Source organism: Leuciscus leuciscus (genome assembly GCF_965113295.1).
Source record: "Leuciscus leuciscus genome assembly, chromosome: 1".
Lineage (NCBI taxonomy): Eukaryota > Metazoa > Chordata > Actinopteri > Cypriniformes > Leuciscidae > Leuciscus > Leuciscus leuciscus.
In genome coordinates, this window is record NC_138725.1 from 55,859,074 (window position 1) to 55,884,197 (window position 25,124).

General features: G+C 38.5%; 1 protein-coding gene across 1 annotated transcript in view; it reads right to left on the reverse strand.

Annotated features, from left to right (window-relative positions):
• grin2aa (glutamate receptor, ionotropic, N-methyl D-aspartate 2A, a) overlaps positions 1-25,124 on the reverse strand; it is a 153,105-nt gene that overhangs the window by 25,855 nt on the left and 102,126 nt on the right. Inside the window, exon 5 of the mRNA XM_082136368.1 lies at positions 2,292-2,494. Coding sequence (XP_081992494.1) covers positions 2,292-2,494 — 203 coding nt within the window. The remainder of the gene's footprint in view (positions 1-2,291; positions 2,495-25,124) is intronic.

The window sequence follows — 25,124 nt, forward strand, 5'->3', positions numbered from 1 at the left end:
ATTTAAAATATGTTTTTTTAAACAATGTAAGCCTTTACTGTGACTTTTGATCAATTAAATGCATCGATGCTGAAGAAAATTATTAATTTCCTTTCGAACGATAGTGTATTTTGGGTGAACTGTGCCTTTGACAATACTTATGCAAATTAATATTGTGCATATCACTGACAGATAGCTTTTGGTAATGTAATTTAAAGGTTGTTTATCAAACCACACAGAATTTAATCATAAAACAAGATAATAACAACTCTCTGATCTTGTTTACGTTAGGTTGAATCAGGGCAGAAGTTCCCGTTGGGTTTTCTGATGCACTAAAGTTAACAAATTCTAGTTTTGTTTACTGTGATTATGTCTAAGTAGTTAAGTTGGCTGAGTAATTTTGCTGATAAAAGCAAACAGATGAGGAACCAATAAAGTAAGGCTGAGGGAGATACACACAGAGAGAGAGAGAGAGACAGAGAGAGAGAGAGCGAGAGAGAGAGAGAGAGAGCGAGAGAGAGCGAGAGAGAGAGAGCGAGAGAGAGAGAGAGAGAGAGAGAGAGAGAGGCAGGTCTATCCTGCCAGTGTCTTTGCATGCCTCAGTAATTCCTGCCTCCTCCTCTTCCTCCAAACGGGCACAATGGATGCTTGAGTGGGAATTGTGCCGTTGGAGGAAAACAACAGAGAGCATTGGCCTGTTTGCAAGTGGACATGTGTGGAATCCATGTATTCTCTCGAGTGTTTGTGTGTGTGCGCTCAGTTCTTTGATGAGACTAATCTTCATGCATACAGAGCAGGCTATAGTGATCCTATGAGATCATATATTCTTCGCCCTATTTAGCAGTGTATGAAATCCAATAAAAGCCCCTGTGCATTTCTTTAAGGGACATGGGCAGTTCTCACAGTCTGCATTAATCATGGCTCACAGATCACAACAATTTTTATGACTGTGACCTTTTAAATACTTGTGTGCACTACCTTTCAAAATGTTGGGGTCAGTAAGACTTTATTTTATTTTATTAAATTAATACTTTTATTCATCAAGGATGCATTCATTTGATCAAAAGTGACAGTAAATACATCTGTAATGTTACAAAATATTTTTTTTTAAATCAAAATTATTTTGAACTTTATATTTATCAGAGAAACGTAAAAAAAAAAAGTATCACGGTTTCCACCAAAAATAATTAGTGGCACAATACCATACAATAACAATAATAATAATAATAATAATAATTGTTTAAATAATTAAATGCATATAAAAAAGTAAATGAACACAAGAGACTTTCAAAATATTTGAAAAATTTACTTACCGACCCCAAACTTTTAAGCAGTAGTATACTTTTTTATTTTTTTTAAACACCTTCATGTCTCTCTGACAATAAGCACCTAAGACTCAGTTTACACCTATAAAAATCAAATGTTTCTTCCAATCACATGTGGACAGTAACACTCTACCACACTTACACCCAATGCAGTTGTTACATCATAAGAAAAATGGCATATATGCTAATATTAGTCTCTCTGTATTACTCTCTGTATCAGATGGTGGACCTGCGCCTAGACACTCATCAACACACAGCCATCGGCACTGATCCTCAACAAACCCGTCTCCATACTGGCGTGATGACTCCGATCTTCAACCAGATGGACCTGAATGTTACGATCCAATATTCCGACTTCTGATCCTTAATGCTGCCTGAATCATAATCATACTGTACACTGTTGGTTCATTGGCCAGAGGAGAACGGGTCCCTCGACTGAGCCTGCTTTTTTCTCCATTCTGTCACCTGATGGAGTTTTGGTTCCTTGCCACTGTCACCTTCGGCTTTTGGCTTGTTTAGTTGGAGACACTTAATATTCAACAATATTATTGATCTGCCTGCATTGACACCCTTGTATGAGAACTGAACTGAGCTGGACGATTACATCACTGTTTTCTCCAGAGCGGCTACATATATAAATGAACTTATTTACAACTTACTTAAGCTGGACTGACACTATTTTCTTCTAGATCTGCTGTACAGACGAAACAAACTTTGTTGCATTATTTTCCTGTTATCTCTGTAAAGCTGCTTTAAAACAGTCTGTATTGTAAAAAGCACTATAGAAATAAAGGTGACTTGACTTGACTGATATATGTAGTCATGCAGTCAACAACACTCAACATATATCAAACACGCTTACATGCCTCTTTGCACCTCTCTAAGGCCAAAATGTCAAACATCCAACAGTTTGAGAGTGATTTTTTGAGGTGACGTGAGTGATGGGAAAGGTGAGCATGAGGGGAGGTTAAGAAAAACAAGCCTCACTCTTTGATGTGTTTACGACAGGGCACAGAGTTTCTCATGCAGGTGCCCGTGAGGCGCTCCACATTCTCCACGATGACAAAGGGCTTCTCCTCTAGTGTTACAATGGTCAGGTGATTGTCATCTGTCTCTGCATCCCCAAACGAGTTGAAGCGAGGCCACACCGGATATTTCAAGGTCAAACTCTGGTTCTCCCATTTGCCCATCTGGAAATAAATCAAAAAGAGGAGTTTCATATTCTTGCTTAATTTTACATTTGTTTATTGCCATTATTGTTGTTTACTTGCAATATTGCCATGTATAAATACACACAATAATAACAGTGACAGAAAGAAAAAGAAAAAACGAATGAAAAATTAGGTGTTAATTATAATAAGAATCATTAAAAAATAATCAAACTAAACATAAAATAAAATAAATGTAAAAAAAAAATAATAATAATTGTTTGGCTGAATGTGGAATGAGTTTATTTTTCAAATTATAGTTGTGAAAGGGAAAGTCTGCTTCTGTCTTGACATCACCAGTGTCACAATAAGCACAGAGTCATTTTTCCTCTGGGTGCCATGTTTGTCTGTCAGTCTTCTGTGGCTAGACTGTGATCACTAAGCCTGTATTTGCTGAGGATCCATCTCTGCTTTGTATCTTTCTCTCTGTCCCAGAGGGCAAGGTGTGGGGATAAAGCAATGCTTGAGAGCAAATCATATCAGATCCACAGAGGCCAGCCCAACACATTCATCAAATAGTGCTACATAGTCCCCCTGTCTGAATATGCATCAATACACAAAAATAAAGACAGTGACAGGAAAAAGATAAATAAATAAAATAAAGATGACAGTCAATTTAAAAGATTCCAGTAGAATAAAAATGTAATTAACAATAAATAAATAAATAATAAAACAACATTATGAAAAGCTTGCATATAACACATTCCTTGTATCCGAATATGCATACTTCTCTGCTAAACAGTTAGGGGGAAAGTTGTTCGTCAAATTAGCATAATGTACACAGGAGGCCAACAATACCAGGCTGATACACAGATTGGTGCCACTCTGGGGAACAAGAAAAAACCTCTGAAAAAGACGTTCAGTCATGATGTCAAGATACCAAGCAGATCTGCTGGAGTCTCAGTCAAATATCCATGGCTCAGATACACCAGACTTTCCTACAGTAAGTGTGCAAGGTCAGTGTACTGGAGAAAGATGAACAGTGATCTCACTAGCTGCAGTAGTGCTAACCAGTGTCAAAGCAGGAAATGTGGGTTAATGCTGTTAATCCTATCATTTTTCGAGTTTTAGGAGGAAGCCATAATCACGGTCCTCCTACTCCTGATGAACCGGAGACTGAGGACGTGTCTGACACCGTCACAATTCCCTTTATCAGCAGCACAGCCGCCGATTCAACCGCAACCTTATTAGAGTCAAAGCGCCTTTCTTTTTGAATTCCCCCCTCCAACTTTCTTCAACGCTTCTTGTTCTACTGTGTGAAAATTTCATTTCATTAATCTGTTTCATTTGGTTTGATGGTGCATTTCTTTTGTCAAGCATTGTGGGAAAAAATGGCTCACCCAGCTTATCTGTCTCAGCTGAAGACAAAAGTAACTCCTAGCAGTTTCTGTCAGGCTTCCCACCCTAAAAGAATGATTAATGAATTCAATGTTTTCAGAGTATTTTCTTTTCTGAAAATAAAAGGACATGACTCCTCTTGTATTGTCAGTCATTTACAGAGATGGCGTGCAAACATTTTAGTGACGCTGAAGTAAAGACGTGTAATATTCGGGCCCAATTCCCTCTTTGTGTGTCGATAGTGATGCTTATGTCTCGCAGGACACATATGTTACTGTACTTGCTGATGATGGAGCGAAAGGCCAAAAGCAACTGAATAATTCAGTGTGTTTTGGAAGGGTGAGCTGACGTCAGCAAGCCTACCAATGAAAACAGAGTGCAAATGCTAAGAACAACAGAATGTTGCCTTGAGTTGAAACTGCACCGCGCTATTAATTCTTAATGGAACAGGATTCAGAAATTGCTAAAACTAGCTCTTGCTGCTTTTTTCTCTCTTATCTAACTTCTTTCCACCGTCTCATGAGTAGTACACACACTCTCTCTCTTGCTTTCATTCTGCACATTTCGGCCTCTAGCTCAGCTTTCTCTCCCTATTTTTCCTCTGTTATTTGGATTATATATGTTTGAGCATTTGTATTTGAAACTTTGTTGCCCTTGAAACACTTCAGCATAAATTCATTACAAATGCGCACACATACCTATATTGTAAACATCCAGACATGGCACTCCTGGGTGCCTATCATACACTTGGCACAGTGCAGCGCCAGGCGCAACGCAAGTGTTTCTTTGTTTCAACCCGACGCAGTTAGCATTTTCACATCCTGAGCCACGTTGTTTAAATAGCAAATGCATTTGTGCCCATTTTTGCGCATGCTGGTCTGAAAACTAGGTGTGTTCAGGCGCATTGTTAGCGCATTGCTATTTTGAGGCAACAAAATAATTTTTTTGTAATTTAAATGGCGCATTAGTAATATGCATCTATAGGCGGGTGCACAACGTGCATACACTCTGCTTATTACACACACACAGGGACAGGACACACAACAAACTAGCCAAATATAAAAAAATAAAAGGATTACAATGTAAAAGATTATTATTGTGTACACAAATATATGGTGGAATCCGGCTTGTCCCGTAGATGGTCTGCTTGCACGATTTAACCTCGCGCACGAGCAGATCCGTTATAACTGATGTCTTAAGACCTTTCAGACTAGATATAAACTATGTCAATATTCAAGCCAACAACACAAATGCGAGTGTGATATTGCTTTTATACAACTACTAAATAAACAAGAAGCGATTATTGAGTAACTTTTACATCCATTACACTACATTTTAAACTTGCCGACTTTGAATAGAAAAAGTTGTGTAGTAGATTGAATGCAATCAGAACATACTACACGTACCACAAATAGCTGCAAACCATACTGTGTGAAAACCATTTAGAGTGTCCTTGCACTTGAAAAAGTAGTGAAAGGAAAGGGTTTTTCTGCATTAAAATGCATTTATGAGGCATTACAATCAAGCTGTGAAACCTTCTCTCTTTTGTGTGAAAGTTCTTTCCTTTTATGAACAGTGAATATTCTACAAACCATGCATAAACCAAGAAGACACTTAAACAGGAAGAGACTTGCAAAGCGAGAGAGAGAAAGACAAAGAAATTGGATAAACTAAATTAATGAAGAAAGGCACTTGTGCTCCAGACACTAAGTAATGACAGTGTTTGAGCCACTCAAAATCTAATAAAACAACACAGGCAATGTAGCGCCTGTGATGAAAACAGTTGCATCCCGCCACTATGCGAAGTAAGCAGGCTGCGTCTATGCATTTCAATGACCTCATTAGATAAATATAATTAAAAGGTAACTTTGTGAAGCAATGGAGCAGAGAATCCAAATTAAGATGCTTAATTTCCTCCTCATTGTATTACTGCTCTTAATAGAGAAGTAAGTTTGTTTTCTTATTTCATTTGAATTTACTATGTTCGTGTTTACTATGACAGTGAAATTAGGTTATTGTGGATACAGGCACACATTAACCAAGGGGGCCTCTGACTATTTAAGGGACCTAAACAGTAGAAACTGTTAAAACTTACATCTTACTGTATATCAAATATATATATATATAAAAAAATGCCATTTTAAGTATTTAAAGGGCCCCTTTTATGCAATTTTAAAGTTTTTAATGTTGTTGTGGACTCTCCTACAACATGTTTACATGCATCAAAGGTAAAAAAAAAAAAAAACTGTTTAATTTCCTCATAATATACATTTGCACATCATCACATTTTCAATGACTCTTAAACAACTCGTCAAATGAATCAATCTCTCTAAATCCCTCCTTTCCACAATATACTCTGCTCTGATTGGCCAGACAGCTCAGTCTGTTGTGATTGGCATACCGTGTACAGCGCGTCGAAAACAAAACCACCCATTGCCATAACAACATCAGCTCTGCTTATCCTGAGGCTTCCTACACCGTAAACTAAACACAGTAACGAACAATGACGTCGATTTTACCATATCAATGCGAGCGCGAGTCCGATGATAAAACATTGGAAGAACTGTTATTCAACCCGAGCCTCCATCGCAAGGACGACTCGAACAGGACGTTTCTCAGTGAAACACTACTCAGTTTGAGGTACATTATATGAGATGTTGCAACTTTAATTCCTCACCATCAGCATTAACAAGTGCATGTCCATCAACAAACCGATTATTTTACTTGTACTCATTTATTTACAGAGTATTTTTCTAATATATTGCGGTGAACACGTGGAAACTGTATCAATAACAGTGCATGTATACATTAGCCGAGCTCTAGAGTGAATGATCTGATGTCATATAAACGTTGGTAAAACAAACATTTCCTCAAAGTAGTGAGAACGACAATCTGCATTAATAGACACAGTTATAGGTAATAGTGGCCCACAAACTGATTAGCAGAAGTATTTCTGTAAGACAGTAATAACGTGAGTTAGCCAGTTAGCAGGAGACCTAACAGTTACACAATATAAAACTCAAAACTAAGTATTTTGAACACCATCTTTCAAGAGCAAGCGGTTTGCGAATCCTGCATTGAACTCCGAGATTTGAGAAGCAGTCGTCAGTAAAATAAAGGGAACACAGCAAAAGTTTAGGATTACACTGCTGTGATATCGTGGTAAAGATGATTTTTAACCACTTTCTTCACATGCTCGTCCTTGGGCAGTAAAAAAAAAAAAAAAAAGGCTTTACCTTCACATTATAGAGCACAGCGCCATCTTCTCGACATGATGCTATCCAGTATCCACAGAAATCAGCTGCTGGTTTGAGGTTCAAGTTTTCCCTGGTGTCTGCACGCGCAATAAGTGGGCAGGCAATATGCCAATATGTAATGTTCACATAACGTCACAACGAAATGGCTAATGAATCGTTTAAAAAACAATTCATTTAATTGACTCAAGAGTAGACTCTTACTTTTGAAAAACAATAACTTTATATACGGTGCACTTTCAGATTTAAAACTTTGCAGGATGTTTTCATTCACTTAGAGCTATGTTACACACTTCATGAAAGGTCATTTTCAAAAATCCATAAATTTAAAATAAATTTAATTTAAAAATCCTTTAAATTACTTGCAAAAAAGGGGTAAAAAGTCCTCGGAAGATGGCAAAAACTTTTAAGAAGTTAAGTGAGACTAACATTGCCATACTGACAGTAAAATCACTATTGACAAATAATCTAGATGAAACGTGAGGAAGTAACTAAACCAGTGCTGTAGGGCAGTGGTTCTCAACTCCAGTCCTCGGGACCCGCTGCTCTGCACATTTTGTATGTCTCTCTTATCTGACACACTCAAATCAGTTCATGGAGTCTCTCCTGACGAGCTGATGATCTGGTTCAGGTGTGTTAAATAAGGGAGACATACAAAATGTGCAGGGCAGCGGGTCACGAGGACTGGAGTTGAGAACCACTGCTGTAGGGGATGTCAGTATTGAAGCTGGGGAAGATGGTTGTCACATGCCGGCTTGACTTGATAATCCAGACAAGGATGCTTGATGCAGACAAACAATGAAATACATTTAATAAACACACAGTAACACCAGGACCAAACTTCAACACCAGACAAAGAACAGAAGACAACTGAGGGTTTAAATACACAGTGGCAATGAGGAACAGGTGAGACTCTTATCAATTCAACAATGAATAACTATGACAACTAAGGAAACAGGAAAAGGGAAGCTAGGCAAAATGGAACAGAAAGGACTTCAAACCAAGAGTCCCAAAATACATATAGACCAAAACCATGACAATGTTAAAGTCCATCTCTTGAAAATGCAGGGCAGTTCTTTCGCCAAGCAGAAGTGTGATATATTGAACTTTGTTTTACTTACTGTCAGATAGGGTGCGGCACTTTTTCTTTCTGCTGTCAAATATCGGAGCATCTGGCAGCTAATGAACAGTTGACATATCACCAAATGTTTGTAAAAACAGTCAATTTTCTGTTCACTCAAACAGACATGGTTATCTGTGATTATGTGTCTGTTTTACTGATAAGACTGTCCCCGAGTGTTTATAGTTCCACCCACTATGAACACCTGCAGGAACACACACAAGAAATATATAGTTTATGAGGAGACAGAGCTACATACAAATCCCGATTATTTTATTTTACTAAAGGCAATTGAAATAAATGTATCAAAAAAAAGTATTAATATAATATTTTTATTATCAAAATTTTAAATAATGTTAAACGATTCATTGATACATTTTATAAAATAATTATCTATAATTCTAATATTATTATTAATGAACTCATTTAAAATTATAATAAATTATAAAATAATTGTTTTAAATATTTGTTAATAAAATGTATGTATCCCTGTCTCCTCATAAACTACATATTTATACAAAATAAAATAAAAAATTATAAAATAAAATGTTTAAATAAATAAAAAAATAACAAATAAAAAAAAATAATAATATAGGAACAGGCTATTGCCAGTGAATTCAAGTACTTGTATCCTTAACACTGTATGTATCGATCTGCACCACTGACCCACAGTGTATGCATGTCCTCAACTGGTTTCCAAACTGCATGCTATAACCTTCACTGGGAACTATTTATTAGATGCTGGATGACTAGAAAAGTCATTAGCACTTTACCACAGGGATGGGAAATTAGCATTTTAATTGTTTGTGCGCTGTGCATTTCCATGGTCACGGTGCAAATAGATTTTGTGCTTGTAGATCTCAACCTGCTTCTATTCCAATCAAATTCTCCCCCCTTCAGGAGTGATTACATGAGTGCCACACAATATCGGAGGGCTCTGGCTTCACCTTCAGGCCCCATGAGGATGAGGAAGGCTTGTGACAAGCCTTCATACAGTAGATGCTCTGCCCTCAAAAACGACAGAGAGGAATTGAATTGAATGAGAACGCCTTCGCCAGATAAAAACAGTATAATGTACATCCTGGAGGCTTGCTTGCAGAGAGCTATTAAGATAAAATGCTCCATGTCTAATTCGGTTGAGGAGGTATAATTAATGACTCCTGTGCAGAGGGGAGGGGCTGTGTGCATATAAGCGCTAACCAAATAGCTAGCTTGAAAGCGGCTGACACTCAGCAACGCGTCTGCCGCTGCCCACTCAAAATTCCACATTGGTAGAGCTGCAGCTTGCTGCAGAGTATTGACCTTGGATACTTCACTCTATATATTTCTACAAGCATCATGTATTACCAGGGCCAAAAGACGCATAAAAGAATTATGATGTGGGTGCTGATGTGGGAGTCATACCCAGAGGGTTGATTAATTGTTCATATCAGTGCTTCAGAACATTGGAGAATTTGACAAAAATGTAATTCTGTTCACTGATGCTCTTGGTACAGTGATGGACACAGATGCCCATGAGACTATGAGAATATTCTCCAACTTTCTTAAAGGAGCAGTATACCTAAAAATGAAAATTCAATCTCATGACATTCCAAGATTTTCTTTTTTTACCAGAGCACAAAAGAAGAAATTTTGAAAAATATACTGGTCATTCTTGTCAAAAAATTATTCTAAGTCTTCTGAAACCATATGATAGTTTTGTGTGAGAAACAGACCAAATATTTATAAACACTTTTGCTAATTTTGGTTATTTTATATTAATATGTAGTTTGTGAGGGGACATGCAGTTACATTAAAAACTATATTGAAAACCTTCTATTCACTATATTAAAATAAATAATACAGTAAATTATATAATAATTTAAATTAAATTAAATAATTAAATAAAACAAAAAATACTGAACACAGAAGTGAATAATAATTTCAACCAATCAGTTTAAAACTTAGACATTGGCATTTGTTCGTCACAAAAAATGTACTGTACAGATTGAGATTCTGAAGACTTTGATTATAGCAGATGGGTCATATGGACTACTTTTGTGATGCTTTTATGGTACTTTTGTCCTTTTTTAAACTTGAAAGCCTTGGTTCCCATTCACTCCCACTCTGCATGGAATAAAAAGACCAGCACATTCTTCAAAATTATGGTAATCATTTTGTGTTCCACAGACGTAATAAAGTCATACAGAACCAACGAGTGTGAGTAAATTACGGCAGCTTGTTTGTTATGAGTATTTGAATGGCCAGCAATTAAAGAGAGGGAAGAAACACTCATACGTTTATGTGGTGCACACTGTTCAGCCCATTAAGAGAGCAAATATATTCTCTTTTGTTTGTCAAACTGTGGAATCAATCAGACAAGTCAAGTCTGGGTTTTCTGTGTGGGTGGCAGTTGTTCTTATGTTGAAGTCCCATGTGGATCCATGATCCAGCATTCAGCCAACATGAGACAGCGACAACAGATTCTCTGGCTGCCAATCAAAGTTGGGGCAGAGATTAATCACGAAGGCTGAAGCTGTAATTAGCTCCAGAAAACCAAACTCCTCCGTAACATCTTAAGAGGATGGATCTGCTTTAAGTGTGAGGCGTTTATTATTTATAGTTCAATGATGGTAGAGGAGAGCTGGACTGAGTAGTATGGGATTTCTGCCTGACTGAGACATAAATATGGGAAAGAGAGAGAGAGTTAAAGCAAGATAAACAGAGGAATAAAAGACAACAGGGCTCCAATGTGCGTCATGAGGTGCTGCTGCGCAGTCGTTTTCATCACAGCCTCTGGTCACGATTTACAGTGACCCACTCTTTGATTAAAAGCAGCGACGCTGTCTGATGAACTGCCTCTTGGCCACAGTTTTGCCACAGCATCACCCATACTGCCTGCACAATGACCTGCTCAGTTTAGACGTCATTTGAGTCTATTTACTGACACTTGAGCCTGGGCAATCCATTCGGGTTATGCTTCATCTCACGCCAGCCAGCTAAAGCCTATTCAGATGGGAATAGTTTTCCTTAAGGATTTTAGTCAAATTTGTGTTTCACAGAGCAAAATACCAACTGTTTTTCAGTAACTTGGAGGCCCTTTGAGGAAGGGAATTCCATCCGGATAAAAACTCATGTCTTTGTGGTATATTATTCCTTCACATTGCTTCGCTTCATTCATTTTGACCTTTGTCAAATACCTTAAATTCTAAATTAGATGCTGCTCTGTCTGGTGCACCTTCATTATGAATTCAGACCTTTTGCCCAATCCGTCCAAATCAGTACATGAAATCAAAGACACCCCATCTTAATAATATTCCCAGCTAAATTTAAGTTCCAAATGACATCCAAAATAGTGCTTAAATTAATAGTTCACATACAAAAAAAGAAAACGCTTAAATTAATAGTTCACCTTAAAATATAAATTCATTATTTACTCGCCATAAAATTGTTTTGAACACATATGACATGTGGAAGAAAATATAGATATTGTGGCCATAAATTAAGAATTTGTTCCAATAGGCCAGATATTATCCATTAAGTTTATGGATATTTTCTCTGACCCTAAAGCGGGTCGCACACCGGACGTGCAGCTCAGCGCCGCGCTGCGCCACGTCTAGGACATCTCTCACCTGAAAATCCGATAACATCAGCAATTTTCTGATTTCTGTAAATAAATATAAAACTAAATGTATATTGCAGCACAGGGTGAAGTCCGTATATACATTAACTACGATTTGAGACACATAAATGTAAATTTAATATAAAACTATGTAAATGGCGCTCTGTGGCGCAGCAGGATTTTAAACACGGTCCTGAGCCGCCGCGGACAGACGGTGAAAGGCGCCGCCGGTGTGTGTACTCTCATAGAGAACAATGTGTTCGAATTTAAAAGACGTGGCGCTGCGCTGCGCGGCGCGGCGCTGAGCTGCGCGTCCGGTGTGCGACCCCCTTAAGGCCATGAGTCCACCAAACAGTTTTTTTTTTTTTTTTTCAGTGGCTCCCGTATTTTTCCGTTTGTTTTCAATGGTTCCAATTGTTTTTTTACTGGTCGCCGAGAGCTGAAAAATGTTGAACTTTGGTAAAACGTCCAACTTTGGCTCATCACTGTCACTTTTTACCCAACCGTCCAATCATAGTGGAAGAGGGGCAGGACAAATACCACACCGACCAACAGCACATTCTGCTTGTACAACGTCAACAGATGACAACAAGAAGTATAATAACGGAACAAAATCATTTAAAACAAGAGCCAGAGCAAATACTTTACATTGTATCGACATTTTTATATAGAAACAATACAGAAACAAACTATCTGTGAAATGAGATACAAGTAAAACTTCCGGGGACATTCAGTATCATAGCAAAGCATCTCAACTGAAAAAAACACTGCGGTGCCGAATCACTCTCAATCTCCCACAGCCAGGCGTTTTCAGCAGGGCGCCTACCGCCTAGTCTTTACAGCTGGCTAAAAAAAACGCTTTGGTGGACACACAGCCTAAAACACAACAATTCATGATTCAAAATACAGGTAAACCACCTGTGAAAAATCTATATTAAAAAAATTCTTCATATTAACAACATTGGGCCTTATTTTTTATTTTATTTTTTACAGTGTATTGAATTGTGGGCACAACTTATATAAATACAAAAATTCTTTGTTTTAGTTACATAGTGGCCACATTTTACTAATTAATTAACTCATTTTAGTTATATCATGCCCACACTGTACTTATTCATTCCATCATTTTAATTTAGTTAAATTGTGGCCACAACTGAACTAAAACAAGGAAATCAATAAGTACAACGTTGCCACAATTTGGGGAATGGAATAAGAAGTCGTGGGAATGAATACTTAATTTATTTATTTTTTTCTCAGCATGTGTGGGGCTGCGTATTTATGAGAGTAACGTGTATGAATCATTCATTTGAGTCAATGAATTGTTTGATCCAGTTCCTCTATCTTGTCTGAATGATTAATTCACAAATCTGACTGATCTGGGCTGGGTTTCCCGATAATGTTGTCTCTTAGCGCGCTACGAAGACTCTTAAGGTATAACTTAACTGAAGGTATACCATTTCTAGGCGTGTTCCCTGAACCATAACTTAGGAAGCCGCTTAAGATATACCTTCTTACGTGTGACGTTACCCGGTGCTGTCCGTGGCGATGGTGCTGAATCTGCTGATATCGACGGCTCGAGAATCAATTATTCTCTCGTGCAAGGGCTGCTTATCTGAGAAAGCGGTGTTCTTTATAAAAGAAGCACTTCAGAAATAGTTGAAATTGCATTTATTAGGACTCATGGGATATTATAAAAAATAATTCAAACTATAATAGCGTATAATAGCCTAGCCTACATATTTTTAAATTGTATCATATATTGCTGCCATAATAACCATTTCAAATTTTTATGTGCTTTCTTCTCTTTCCCATTTTTGTACGCTGAGGTGGAGCTGCGATGAAATGGTGTTCTTGTAAATACTTTCCAGCATTTCAGTAATAAAAGTGTACATCTTACGTACGGTGCTCAGCAGTGATCAAAAAGGATTTAAACAGTGGATTTTGAATCTCTTCTTGTAAACTCAGAGATGTGGATTCAGACTGCAATTAAATTACTACACGACCTGTTTGTCCAAAAACAGTAGGTACTAATTTGGCCAGGGATTTTTACGTGGGTTCGGTGAGAAAAAACACTGATATTATGGATTCGGACGGCACTAAAATCATCGACTTACCCCGTAAATGTTTAAAATACCGTACGAGCCCATGAGAAACAATTAGCTTCTGAATAGGACTTAACTGACAGTAGCCTATGCTTTCACTGGCCTTTAAAAGCGCTTTTTAATTAAATGAATAATATTGTATAATAATATAATAAAAAATCTAACAACAATCAGTGTAATGACAATTTTATTCTTTGCATGAAAACACTTGAATTAGCCTAATTGAACACTGTCTGGGTGTATTAAAACTTCAGAATTATATTCGTATAGACCTGCAACAGTGATAAGGTAAAGCTAAGAGTGGTCCCAGACCAACCTTCAGAACGTATAACTTACAGAAGGTATACTTAACTAAGAACGTTTCGGGAAACACGTATAAACGATAAGGTACAGCTTAAGGTGTAACTTAAGAACAACGTAGCATTAAGAAGGTTCCGGGAAACGCCGCCCTGAATTATATAACGCACAAGCCACATGAACCACTTTTTTGATGCCTTTTTGTAATTTCGGAGCCTTGACAGCCCCAGTTTGCATATTGAACAGAGTTTGATACACACAGAGTACAAAGAAATCAAAATTTTGAAAGTCATGATGTTGAGCAAATGATGATAAGTTTAATTTCTGGGTGAACTATCTCTTTACATAATGACTGAGAAGCTACAGGAAAAATATAAGCATAATCTCAGCTATTTAGTCTATAAACACAATCTGCCTAATACACTAAGCATTCACACATATTAAACGCTCCACCCTGCCATCAACTAAAAGTCCTGGTCCAGTTCAATGATGACTCAACGTTTTAATGAGCCCTGACTGAACAATATGAAAAGCACATTGGGGAAGAGCTTGGGGGAGGCGTGTGTTTTAAATTAAACACTAAATAAAAATAAATAAAAAACAACGGTGAAAAACGAGGGCTGTTTTTCAAGGTGACAGCAGTACAGGTTGAATGCTATACTTGTATTCTCCCACTCTCTCTGGGTGAAAAAGATGGAGAAGAAGAATGGAAGCAGGACATCAGCTTATTTCTTGCTACCATAGTCCACGGCTTAGCAGCCAGGCCAATTCACCGCAGGTCTCGGGTAGGTCACGCAGATAGGAGGATTACTTTAAGAGGGCCGACATTCCATTACTCTGTCGGACAATAGTATCAAAATAATCAACGATACCCAGATTTATGGGCAATATCAAGAGGCCGCTCCTGAGCAGAGATGAGTAGGACAGAGTTGACCCCCCAGAAAGGATTCCTGACGGGAAGCTTCGGCCCCCGAGTAAATTACACAACACAAGCAATTTGCCACACGGCCGACGAGGCTGGGAGCGAAGGGAGCGAGGGGGAGAACGAAAGTGACAGACAAAGACAGAATGGAAAGGCTTTCTGCATAATTTTCAAGGAGATGGAGGGCACTTGTGCATCATTTCAGCTCATCAGTAGTCAAAAACACCACTGTTGCCTTTCCCTAATGCCCTGCACCATTCTTAAAACATTCAACTCCACTCCAAAATAAAAGCCATTTGTGTAAACAATTATTCACAAGAAGAAAGCTGAATGAAATCTCTTCTTAGGGGACTTACGCATGCGGTGAATTCTGATGTTTTTACTTTGAACACGGCTTCTCCCCATACAGACAGGCAGAAAGCTGTGTGGTGAAACCGCCGGTCACACCCGCATAACGCCACTGAAAAGTTTGTGCTCATTCTTCTCGTCTTGTTTGCTGAGGCAGATAGCTCATGGTGACACCAATAATTACACAGTATGGAAAAGCCACACTCGGATCACGTTTCACCTCTCCATAGGAGCTTGACTTTATTACGGATACAGATGAGTATCGGAAAACATCTAGCATACTTCTCTCGAGACATTAAGGAATGGAACAAAGATATTCCATCAGTGTTTTTGTGTCAGTAAGTTTATTTTGATGAAAAAAACAATGCTTTTATTAATTTAATGTCACATTAAACAGCGCCAGCACTTTTGATCTTTTTTTTTACAAAAGTTTCATAGCCCCCACCCAGAACATTTTGTTGTATAAATATCTGAACATGCAATATATCAAAAGAAAAAAAATATATAAAAAAATTAAATAAAATAAAAAAGTATTCTAGCTTCATGGTATTCATTTTCTTATTTTATTTTTATTTATTTTTATCAACACTTGAAAATGGATACGTTTCATGAAAAAGCAACATTTTGAGCAAAATCTTGTTTTTGTCAAAGACTACCTCTGGATCGGATTCAGAACGATGATCAAAACATAGATGGAATAGATCGAGTTCATCTTCACAGTCCTATACCTCGCCCTGGGTCGACATTTCATTCGGTAACGTTAGGCAGTTTTGATTTATATGCTGTTTAATGTTGATGATTGCGTTATTCACATATGCATCTTCTTACATATGCTATAGCTTGTTTCTGCTTCTTCTTCTCATGTCTTTTGATCTGGAGATTCAGTACTCTTTCAGAAGTTGTATAATAACGAGGAAAACATTTTATTTATTTATTACATTTATTTTGGGATATTTTTAAAGCTGTAATTATAATGGTGATGCTTTGGAAAGTATTTAAAAAATAACAGAACAATAATTCTGTTATAAAAAAAAAGTCTGTTATATATCACTGTTTTGATATATAACCCCCCTGTTGTGAAAATCAAGTTTTTAATGTTGTTTATATGTCTATGTGGTGTTTTTAATGCGTTAAGACAAACCATGTGCAAATTCATAAGTCAACATCATTGCTGAGTATTTTCTCCTTAAAACTGCAGTGAACCAAAGACAGCTTTAAAAACGCAGTTTGAAATCACCCTTGTTCTCTGTCACAAGCATGTTGTAACCAACCACGTCAACGTGCGGGCGGGGCGTTAGCATATCATTACTATGCTGTGAAGCAGGGGAGTCTCAAAAGAAGCCAGGTTATCCCGGTATACACTCACCTAAAGGATTATTAGGAACACCATACTAATACTGTGTTTGACCCCCTTTCGCCTTCAGAACTGCCTTAATTCTACGTGGCATTGATTCAACAAGGTGCTGAAAGCATTCTTTAGAAATGTTGGCCCATATTGATAGGATAGCATCTTGCAGTTGATGGAGATTTGTGGGATGCACATCCAGGGCACGAAGCTCCGTTTCCACCACATCCCAAAGTGCTCTATTGGGTTGAGATCTGGTGACTGTGGGGGCCATTTTAGTACAGTGAACTCATTGTCATGTTCAAGAAACCAATTTGAAATGATTCGAGCTTTGTGACATGGTGCATTATCCTGCTGGAAGTAGCCATCAGAGGATGGGTACATGGTGGTCATAAAGGGATGGACATGTATCAGGTAGGCCGTGGCATTTAAACGATGCCCAATTGGCACTAAGGGGCCTAAAGTGTGCCAAGAAAACATCACCCACACCACTACACCACCACCACCAGCCTGCACAGTGGTAACAAGGCATGATGGATCCATGTTCTCATTCTGTTTACGCCAAATTCAACAGAAATCGAGACTCATCAGACCAGGCAACATTTTTCCAGTCTTCAACTGTCCAATTTTGGTGAGCTTGTGCAAATTGTAGCCTCTTTTTCCTATTTGTAGTGGAGATGAGTGGTACCCGGTGGGGTCTTCTGCTGTTGTAGCCCATCCGCCTCAAGGTTGTGCGTGTTGTGGCTTCACAAATGCTTTGCTGCATACCTCGGTTGTAACGAGTGGTTATTTCAGTCAAAGTTGCTCTTCTATCAGCTTGAATCAGTCAGCCCATTCTCCTCTGACCTCTAGCATCAACAAGGCATTTTCGCCCACAGGACTGCCGCATACTGGATGTTTTTCCCTTTTCACACCATTCTTTGTAAACCCTAGAAATGGTTGTGCGTGAAAATCCCAGTAACTGAGCAGATTTTGAAATACTCAGACCGGCCCGTCTGGCACCAACAACCATGCCACGCTCAAAATTGCTTAAATCACCTTTCTTTCCCATTCTGACATTCAGTTTGGAGTTCAGGAGATTGTCTTGACCAGGACCACACCCCTAAATGCATTGAAGCAACTGCCATGTGATTGGTTGATTAGATAATTGCATTAATGAGAAATTGAACAGGTGTTCCTAATAATCCTTTAGGTGAGTGTATGTTTCTGCTGATATGAACAATCGGGTATATTTAGCAATATAGCGTGTGAATTATGTATATAATGTGTATTACGATGTCATGGTGAACTATATGCCTTTCTCCACTGACGTTCTGAGTTGTTCAAAGCATTTCTAAGGATTCTGATTGTTAGAAGGCAGACTGAGATTGCGAACGGGAACATGGTTTGTGTAACATTAGCAACACATTATTAGCTGTTTGATAACGTAGTCAAGCAAAAGATTAATCCAATTAATTATTTAATTATTTCCACTTCTTCTTCTGAATCCGTTTCTGGTTCAAACATATGTGGTGTAACGAATGGCCTTAATCAAAATGACCTAGACATCAGAAAACCTTCCCCCTCTCCCCTGTTGTCATCGGCCCGAAAACCAGTTCTCTTCAAAGGCTGTTATTACCTCGGCTCCACTGAACGATCTCAGCAAGAGACTGTGTCTACAAGCCTCAAAGACAGCACAGGAGACACTAGCCATTTGGTTAAAGACTATAGAGACAAACTCCAATACACAAAGGACATTTACTCCATTCTTACCCACAAACTTTTCCCAAATGTTTATAGTATTTATCTTGTGTTTTATGCATGTCCCTATGTTTTATTAGCCTAGTTATGAGTCTTTAGTTATGTTAGAGTAACTTCCAATGTTGATATCCAAAGATGATGTATCACTGCTTTAATGTCTTCAAATCCCCTCTTTCTTAGTATCAAAATAATCCCCATTTGATTTTATAATCAATGGTGTACAACATGTTTTGATAAATTGCATCATAAATATTTGTACCATACTTTTGTGTAAAGACTGCACAAATTGTCCATGCCAGCATGAACATGCAAATGGAGATAAGATGGAACAAAGACTTTCTCCAGGTCATCTTAGATTGGTCACCTCAACAAATGGGTGTGAACTGATAGGACCTGATTAGGTCAGATCTTTGCTCAATCTCTTTGAGACAACATTCTCCTGTCTTCCTCCGGCAACTTCATCGTCAAGTTAACTTCTTTCGATTCAACGCGGACCACCCCAAGAACCCAAACGAACGCTTCAGCACACTCCTGACAAAATCATCAAGAATCTCAAGAGTCTCCTGCATCTGGACTTGTTCAGCAACCAAAGTCAATGCAAGTGCCTGTTCGCAGCCTTTAGATGCGTTTCTAAGTTATTGTGCCTCTTCAAGGTGACCCTGATTCTCTGATGTTTCTCGTAGGTTGTGGTTAACTGATTGTAATCTTGCCATTCTCTTTTCTTCTCTCTCTCTCTCTCTCTCTCTCTCTCTCTCTCTCTCTCTCTCTCTCTCTCTCTCTCTTTCTTCACTTTTCTTAACTTTCTTAATTTTGTATACAATCTTTGCTTAGTTTAGTTGTGTGTGTAGCCTACCCTAGTTTCATTTATTAAACCATTATATCAACGCTTTATTGTCTCTGTGTTTGCCACATATCGAAGTCACTTAAACATCTTGATCTAGCAATACCTATGCCATTACCCTGCTAGAACTTTATTTACTTTAGTTGGAAAAGGTTATCCTTTCTTGGCCAGGAAGATAATATATTTCCTAGAATTAATAATTGATTATGCTTTCTGTTCATTGGATGAACTGATTAAATAATTGTACTATTAATTGTGCTACAGTCAATTCTAAAAATAACAAAAATATTTATGATTATTATAATCCGTTAAAATTAATTATAAATATAAATATATATTTTAAACTGTAACTCGTTACAGTGGCTGAATTAAACCAGTATTTCCACTTGCCATTGTGCAGCGTTTACTACAGTTGAGCGAGTGGATCAGGTATAGAGTGGTGCAGGTATGACGTCACTTTGTAGGCCAACCGGCAGTTAGCATCACACTGGTTCCTTCGACAAAAACCCAATAGGATTTTCCCATTGGCTTTTGGATTATCGCTAAAAACAAGCTCTGTGATCAAAAGTTTATGATTTTTGCACGTTTTGTCCATCAAGATAATTTTCAGAGATTATCGCAACTTTTATGAATTTTGAAGCCTAAATGCAGTCTCCAGAAGTAAAAAGCTACCTCGACACCTCTTTAGTCCCATTTAGTCACTTGTTAGCATCCGCCTTTTTCAAGACACGTAACAGCTTAAAAAAATCACGAGTGGGGTAAAATGTATGTGTTTTATGTCGTAGCATAAAACGTGAAAGTATCTTGAGCTTGTGTTCACCACAGACCTTATTTCAGCCATTTAACTAAAAAAAAAAAGGACGATGCTAAATGCTAAAATGCTAACTCACTTCCACGTTTTGACATACATGTACAAAGTGATGTCATAGCTGCACCATTCTATTCTGAGCTGCTGTGGTTGAGTGGAGGCGGGGCTAATTTAGATGTTTAAAGATGTTTTTATTATTCATAGAGAAAAGGTGCCTAAATAAAAATGTAGTTAATGTTTCTCACAGCGATTCTTCAATAAGAAATTATTAATGTTATAATTATACAATATAAGATTAAAATAACATATACAGTATACTTGCGATGTTGCTTGTGATGTTCCTCATTTGTATGTCACTGTAAAGTGTAAATGTAAGAGAACATAACATACTGTAAAATAACTGTAACAACATACTGTAGCATAACATATTATGACATAACATTCTGTAAAATGACATGGTATAAAATAACAACATAACATGACATACACTGTAACAAATATCTAGGCTATATATATACTGTATATATGTATATATATATATATATATATATATATATATACACACACACATACAGTACATACATACATATATACAGTATATATATATATATATACACATACATACATACTGTACATACATACAGTATATATATAATATATATAATATATTTAAAAATTATAGGTGACAACATTTGGAAACGGAACTAGATGATCAGATTATGTTAGTATGAGAGAAGAAATGAGAACCGATGGTATAAATTTAAAGAAAGGAGTGAAGTGAATGCTAAATTACCCCAAAAAGATATCTTCTCAAATGACTTGATTAGTTCAACAGTTTCTATAATTCTTTTAACCTGGGGTTTGTGTGACGTAGTGGTCAAAGATATAGAGACGAAAGGACTATTACCACTGTACTAGGCCCAGCTTTATGATGTAAGGTGGGCCATAGGGCTCTCATGGTGGGGCGGACAGGCCAACACTTAACCCCAGGTCAGTCTAGGGCGAAAGTCACTGAAAGGATAAAATCTTCTGTGAAATGTTTAATAAAATGCCAGCCCCAGGATCTTTATGTTGCTTTCCTGTGTCCAGACTGAGAATGAGAATTTCTTCTATCAGACCGAGCACAGCACCTCACTGTTGACCATGACAACATGCAGTGAGACTTGACCGTCCCATCAGTCAAACTTTGTTGATTTGATAGTGCGTAAAATTAAGCAGCAGACGAGCACATCATCAAGTGTATCTCCACAGCAGAACACAGTGGCTATGAAGGGCAGAGCTGTGATTGTCAGTGTAGCGAGGGGTGGAGATGGAGAGGGGCACAGCTGTAAGTATGACGGACAGCGGAGGTGAAGAGAAGCACACCAGGCTTACTAAAGAGAATTACACCTTATCTCTGCTGGATGAGTCAAAGCCAGTGCAGGCAGCAGAAGCCCTGCTAAAGCTCCCAGCCTTGTCTGTCTTTGTATTTATCTGTTTGCTTCTTTTTCTTTCTTTCTCTCTGCACATTTGTTTTGTCAAATCAGTGTACAATAAGTAAAATAAAGTCAAAACACAATAGAGCAAAACATAACTAGTATTACCGTATTTTCCGCACTATAAGGCGCACCGGATTATAAGGCGCACCTTCAATGAATGGCCTATTTTAGAACTGTTTTCATATATAGGGCGCACCGGATTATAAGGCGCATAGAATAGAAGATACTGCAGTCAAACGTTTGACTGGGTTTGCGTTATGCAGTGGTCACCAACCTTTTAAAGCCTAAGATCACATCCAAAGTCCAAATGTAAACCAAGATCTACCACTTGCAAAAAAATATGAAAAAACAAGTGGCTGAGCTGTAAAACCTTGTTTATACTCGACGCGTCCGCATGAGCGCGAAGGTAATAAAAAACTAATATCCGTCTGCTCGGGCAGATTCGGCTCAAAGTCGTGCATCTTCGGATGCGGAGGCGCGCGCGCGGCAAAATGACGTCATTGTGACAGCGCGCGCGCCTCCGCATCCGAAGATGCACGACTTTGAGCCGAATCTGCCCGAGCAGACGGATATTAGTACATCTCATCACACCGGCACCCAGTTTGCGCGTCTAAATCAGTTGTATGGTCTGGTGTTCAGTCTAAAACAAAACAGTTGCGTCAAGTATAAATGCCTCGTCTGTTTGGGGAGGTGCGCGCGCAGTCAGCGGAGGCTCGCGCTCCGGTGCCAGGCGAAAGTATAAACAAGGTTTAAGTCAGCGGTTGTTTTACAGACATTAATATAAGGCGCCAGATCCATATATAAGGCGCTCCGGATTATAAGGCGCACTGTCGTTTTTTGAAAAAATTAAAGGCTTTTAAGTGCGCCTTATAGTGCGGAAAATACGGTAACAAAATTAAATAAACCAAACAAATAAAATAAAATTAAAAATATTAAATTAAAATAAAATAAATAAGATAAAGTAATTTAACAGTGCAAAGCAAAAATAAGAAACGAGCAACGAGTAAATGTAGCAATTTATAATGAAGTTAAATTAATTATGAATTGCGAAAAGAGATTAAAAAACAAAGACTAAATGTGTCTTCCTTCTTTTTCTTCTGTCTTTCTTTAATGAGAGAGCTGTTGGAAGGTCAGACCCCAGCAATTGCCCAGGTGGCACAGTCATTTTCCTCTGTGAGAAGGCAAAAATGGCGGTGGGATCCATTTCACACTGACAGAGTTTACAACTGCCTTCCACAGATTCAGTTGCAAGAACGAGGCATCCCACCACCACCTCTAACTTAGTGAGCAATGAACTCTCTTTTTTATTGTTCCATGTGTGTATATGTGACAGAAAAAGACAGACAGAAAGAAATTCTGTATGTCGACTATTACTTGAACAGCAATTATGCCCCTCAGAGTCCCACATTTTTCCTCCATCTAGCGGTCAATCCTCTGTCATGGAGAGATCACTCAGATAAATATATTTCTCGGCAAAGGTGCCCACAGGTTCAGCGCCATGGCCCCATGCGGCAGCTCTGTCAATAAATGAAATTCTGAGGGCAAACTGCAGCAAGCCACGGTCCAGCAGATCTCGGGAATCAGATTTTGATTAACTCAAGGTTCAGATGATTTCCAAGTTCACTGGCTGCAGTAATATCTGCGCTTTGAGCCACTGAGATGAGCTAAAGGATGTTTGCTTCAGGTGTTGTAACAAACACTTTTCAAGCATTGGACACGTGTGGCAGACAAATAAGGCAAACAACTAGATATTATATGGTCTAAACAAGGTGAACAAAGTGTGCATGGTGGACTACAGTGTTAGATTCATGAATATGTAAGTACAAAGCCAAGATTATAATGTTAATTATTTGCTGACTTGCCTATGTATGATTCAGCAGCACTTCGCACATCACAGACTGTGTGTTTCATGATTTATACTGAGACTTGCACTGTTATGTTGGCAGTACGTGCCACACAAACACAAGCACACACTGCTGCCCCTTAAGACCGGAGCAAGTGGTCATGTGACCCCTGATTGTACCAGTCACTTCCAGGCATTGAAGAGGCCCATCAGCAGCCAAGATGCTCAGTCTTCATCTGTTTTAATTAGCCAATCATGTTCTCCTCCTGGCTCTCCATGAGAGCACTTCTCTCCGGCTTGGCGTCAAAACAGAAACACAGTGTAGTAGCTCAACCACCACCAGCCCTCAACACAGCATCTGGAGCAGGGTCTTGTCAGCACTGCTTGTTTGGCTTGAATGCAGAATGATTGGTGGTTTTGTGAGGCCGAGACTTTGTTTTGTCCATTCCATGTTACCCATGTCCCTAAGTAGACCACAACATTTTACATCAAAGGCAACTTATATATATAAGCAAAGTGAAAAGTTGGAGGGGAAAAAAACAATACATTTACACATATTTTTTATATGCATCCAAAAATCATACAAAAAAGGTACAACGATATAGTGATGGCAGTAACAACATTTTACCATATTCTTCAAAATATAAAACCATATAAAATGAAAACAATATATATGAATAATGGTTCTGCAAGGTACAATTTCTTACAATTTCTTTATTTTTTCATGTTGATTTTTAAAAATATATTACTGAGGTAAATTTCAGACATTTCAGTCTGTGGACTATGCTGAGAATAGTCAATGAACACAGCAAAAGAAAAGCACAGCAAAAAAGCATCAGCTAGAGAGGCCAATCTACTTCGAGTGAAACTTCAATCATTTGCATCAGCTGTTCAGCCACGCGGCGCAGGTATATAATAAGCAGAAGGTGCGATTGCACTTCAGCTTTTTGCTTCAGAGACGAGCACTTCGATGCTGTGTTCTCTACAACAAGAGTGTTACGACGAGCGAGCTCTCAATGGGACCTCTCCAGTCTGATGCGGGCGATACGGCGCAGCAGCGTGGTCGAATTCTTCTCTCTCTCTCTCTCTCTCTCTCTCTCTTTTTAGTTTTTTTAGCAAAAACAATTAAGCTGTTTTTTACAGCTGGTAAGGTGCGCCGTCAGAGCGCTGAAAGGCTGTTTTTACGGCTGGTAAGATCGCCAGCAAGAGAGACAGCGCACGACAGGTGCACATTCCTGTCCGTGTTAGCTACGATTGTTACCCTGCGTGCTTCAGGACCAAGGAGAGGAGTCCCTAAAAGAGCTTCCATGGGTAGAGCGTGTCTTTTTAAAGATGTCACTCTACCTGTGTGTTTCTGGATGCGGTTACCTTGGATCATGGGATGGTCACGAGTGCTGTATCGCGTGTCTGGGCATTGAACATTGAGGCAGCGTTCGTGGATGAGTCATGTAGGCTACCTATTGTGGGAAGATGACCATCTCGGAGCTACAGTCGAGACTCTCGTTCCTGCAAAGGTCCCTGTGCCTCCGCCGCGATCTAACCCTCCTCCGAGGGTTACTTCAGGCGGTGGTGAGG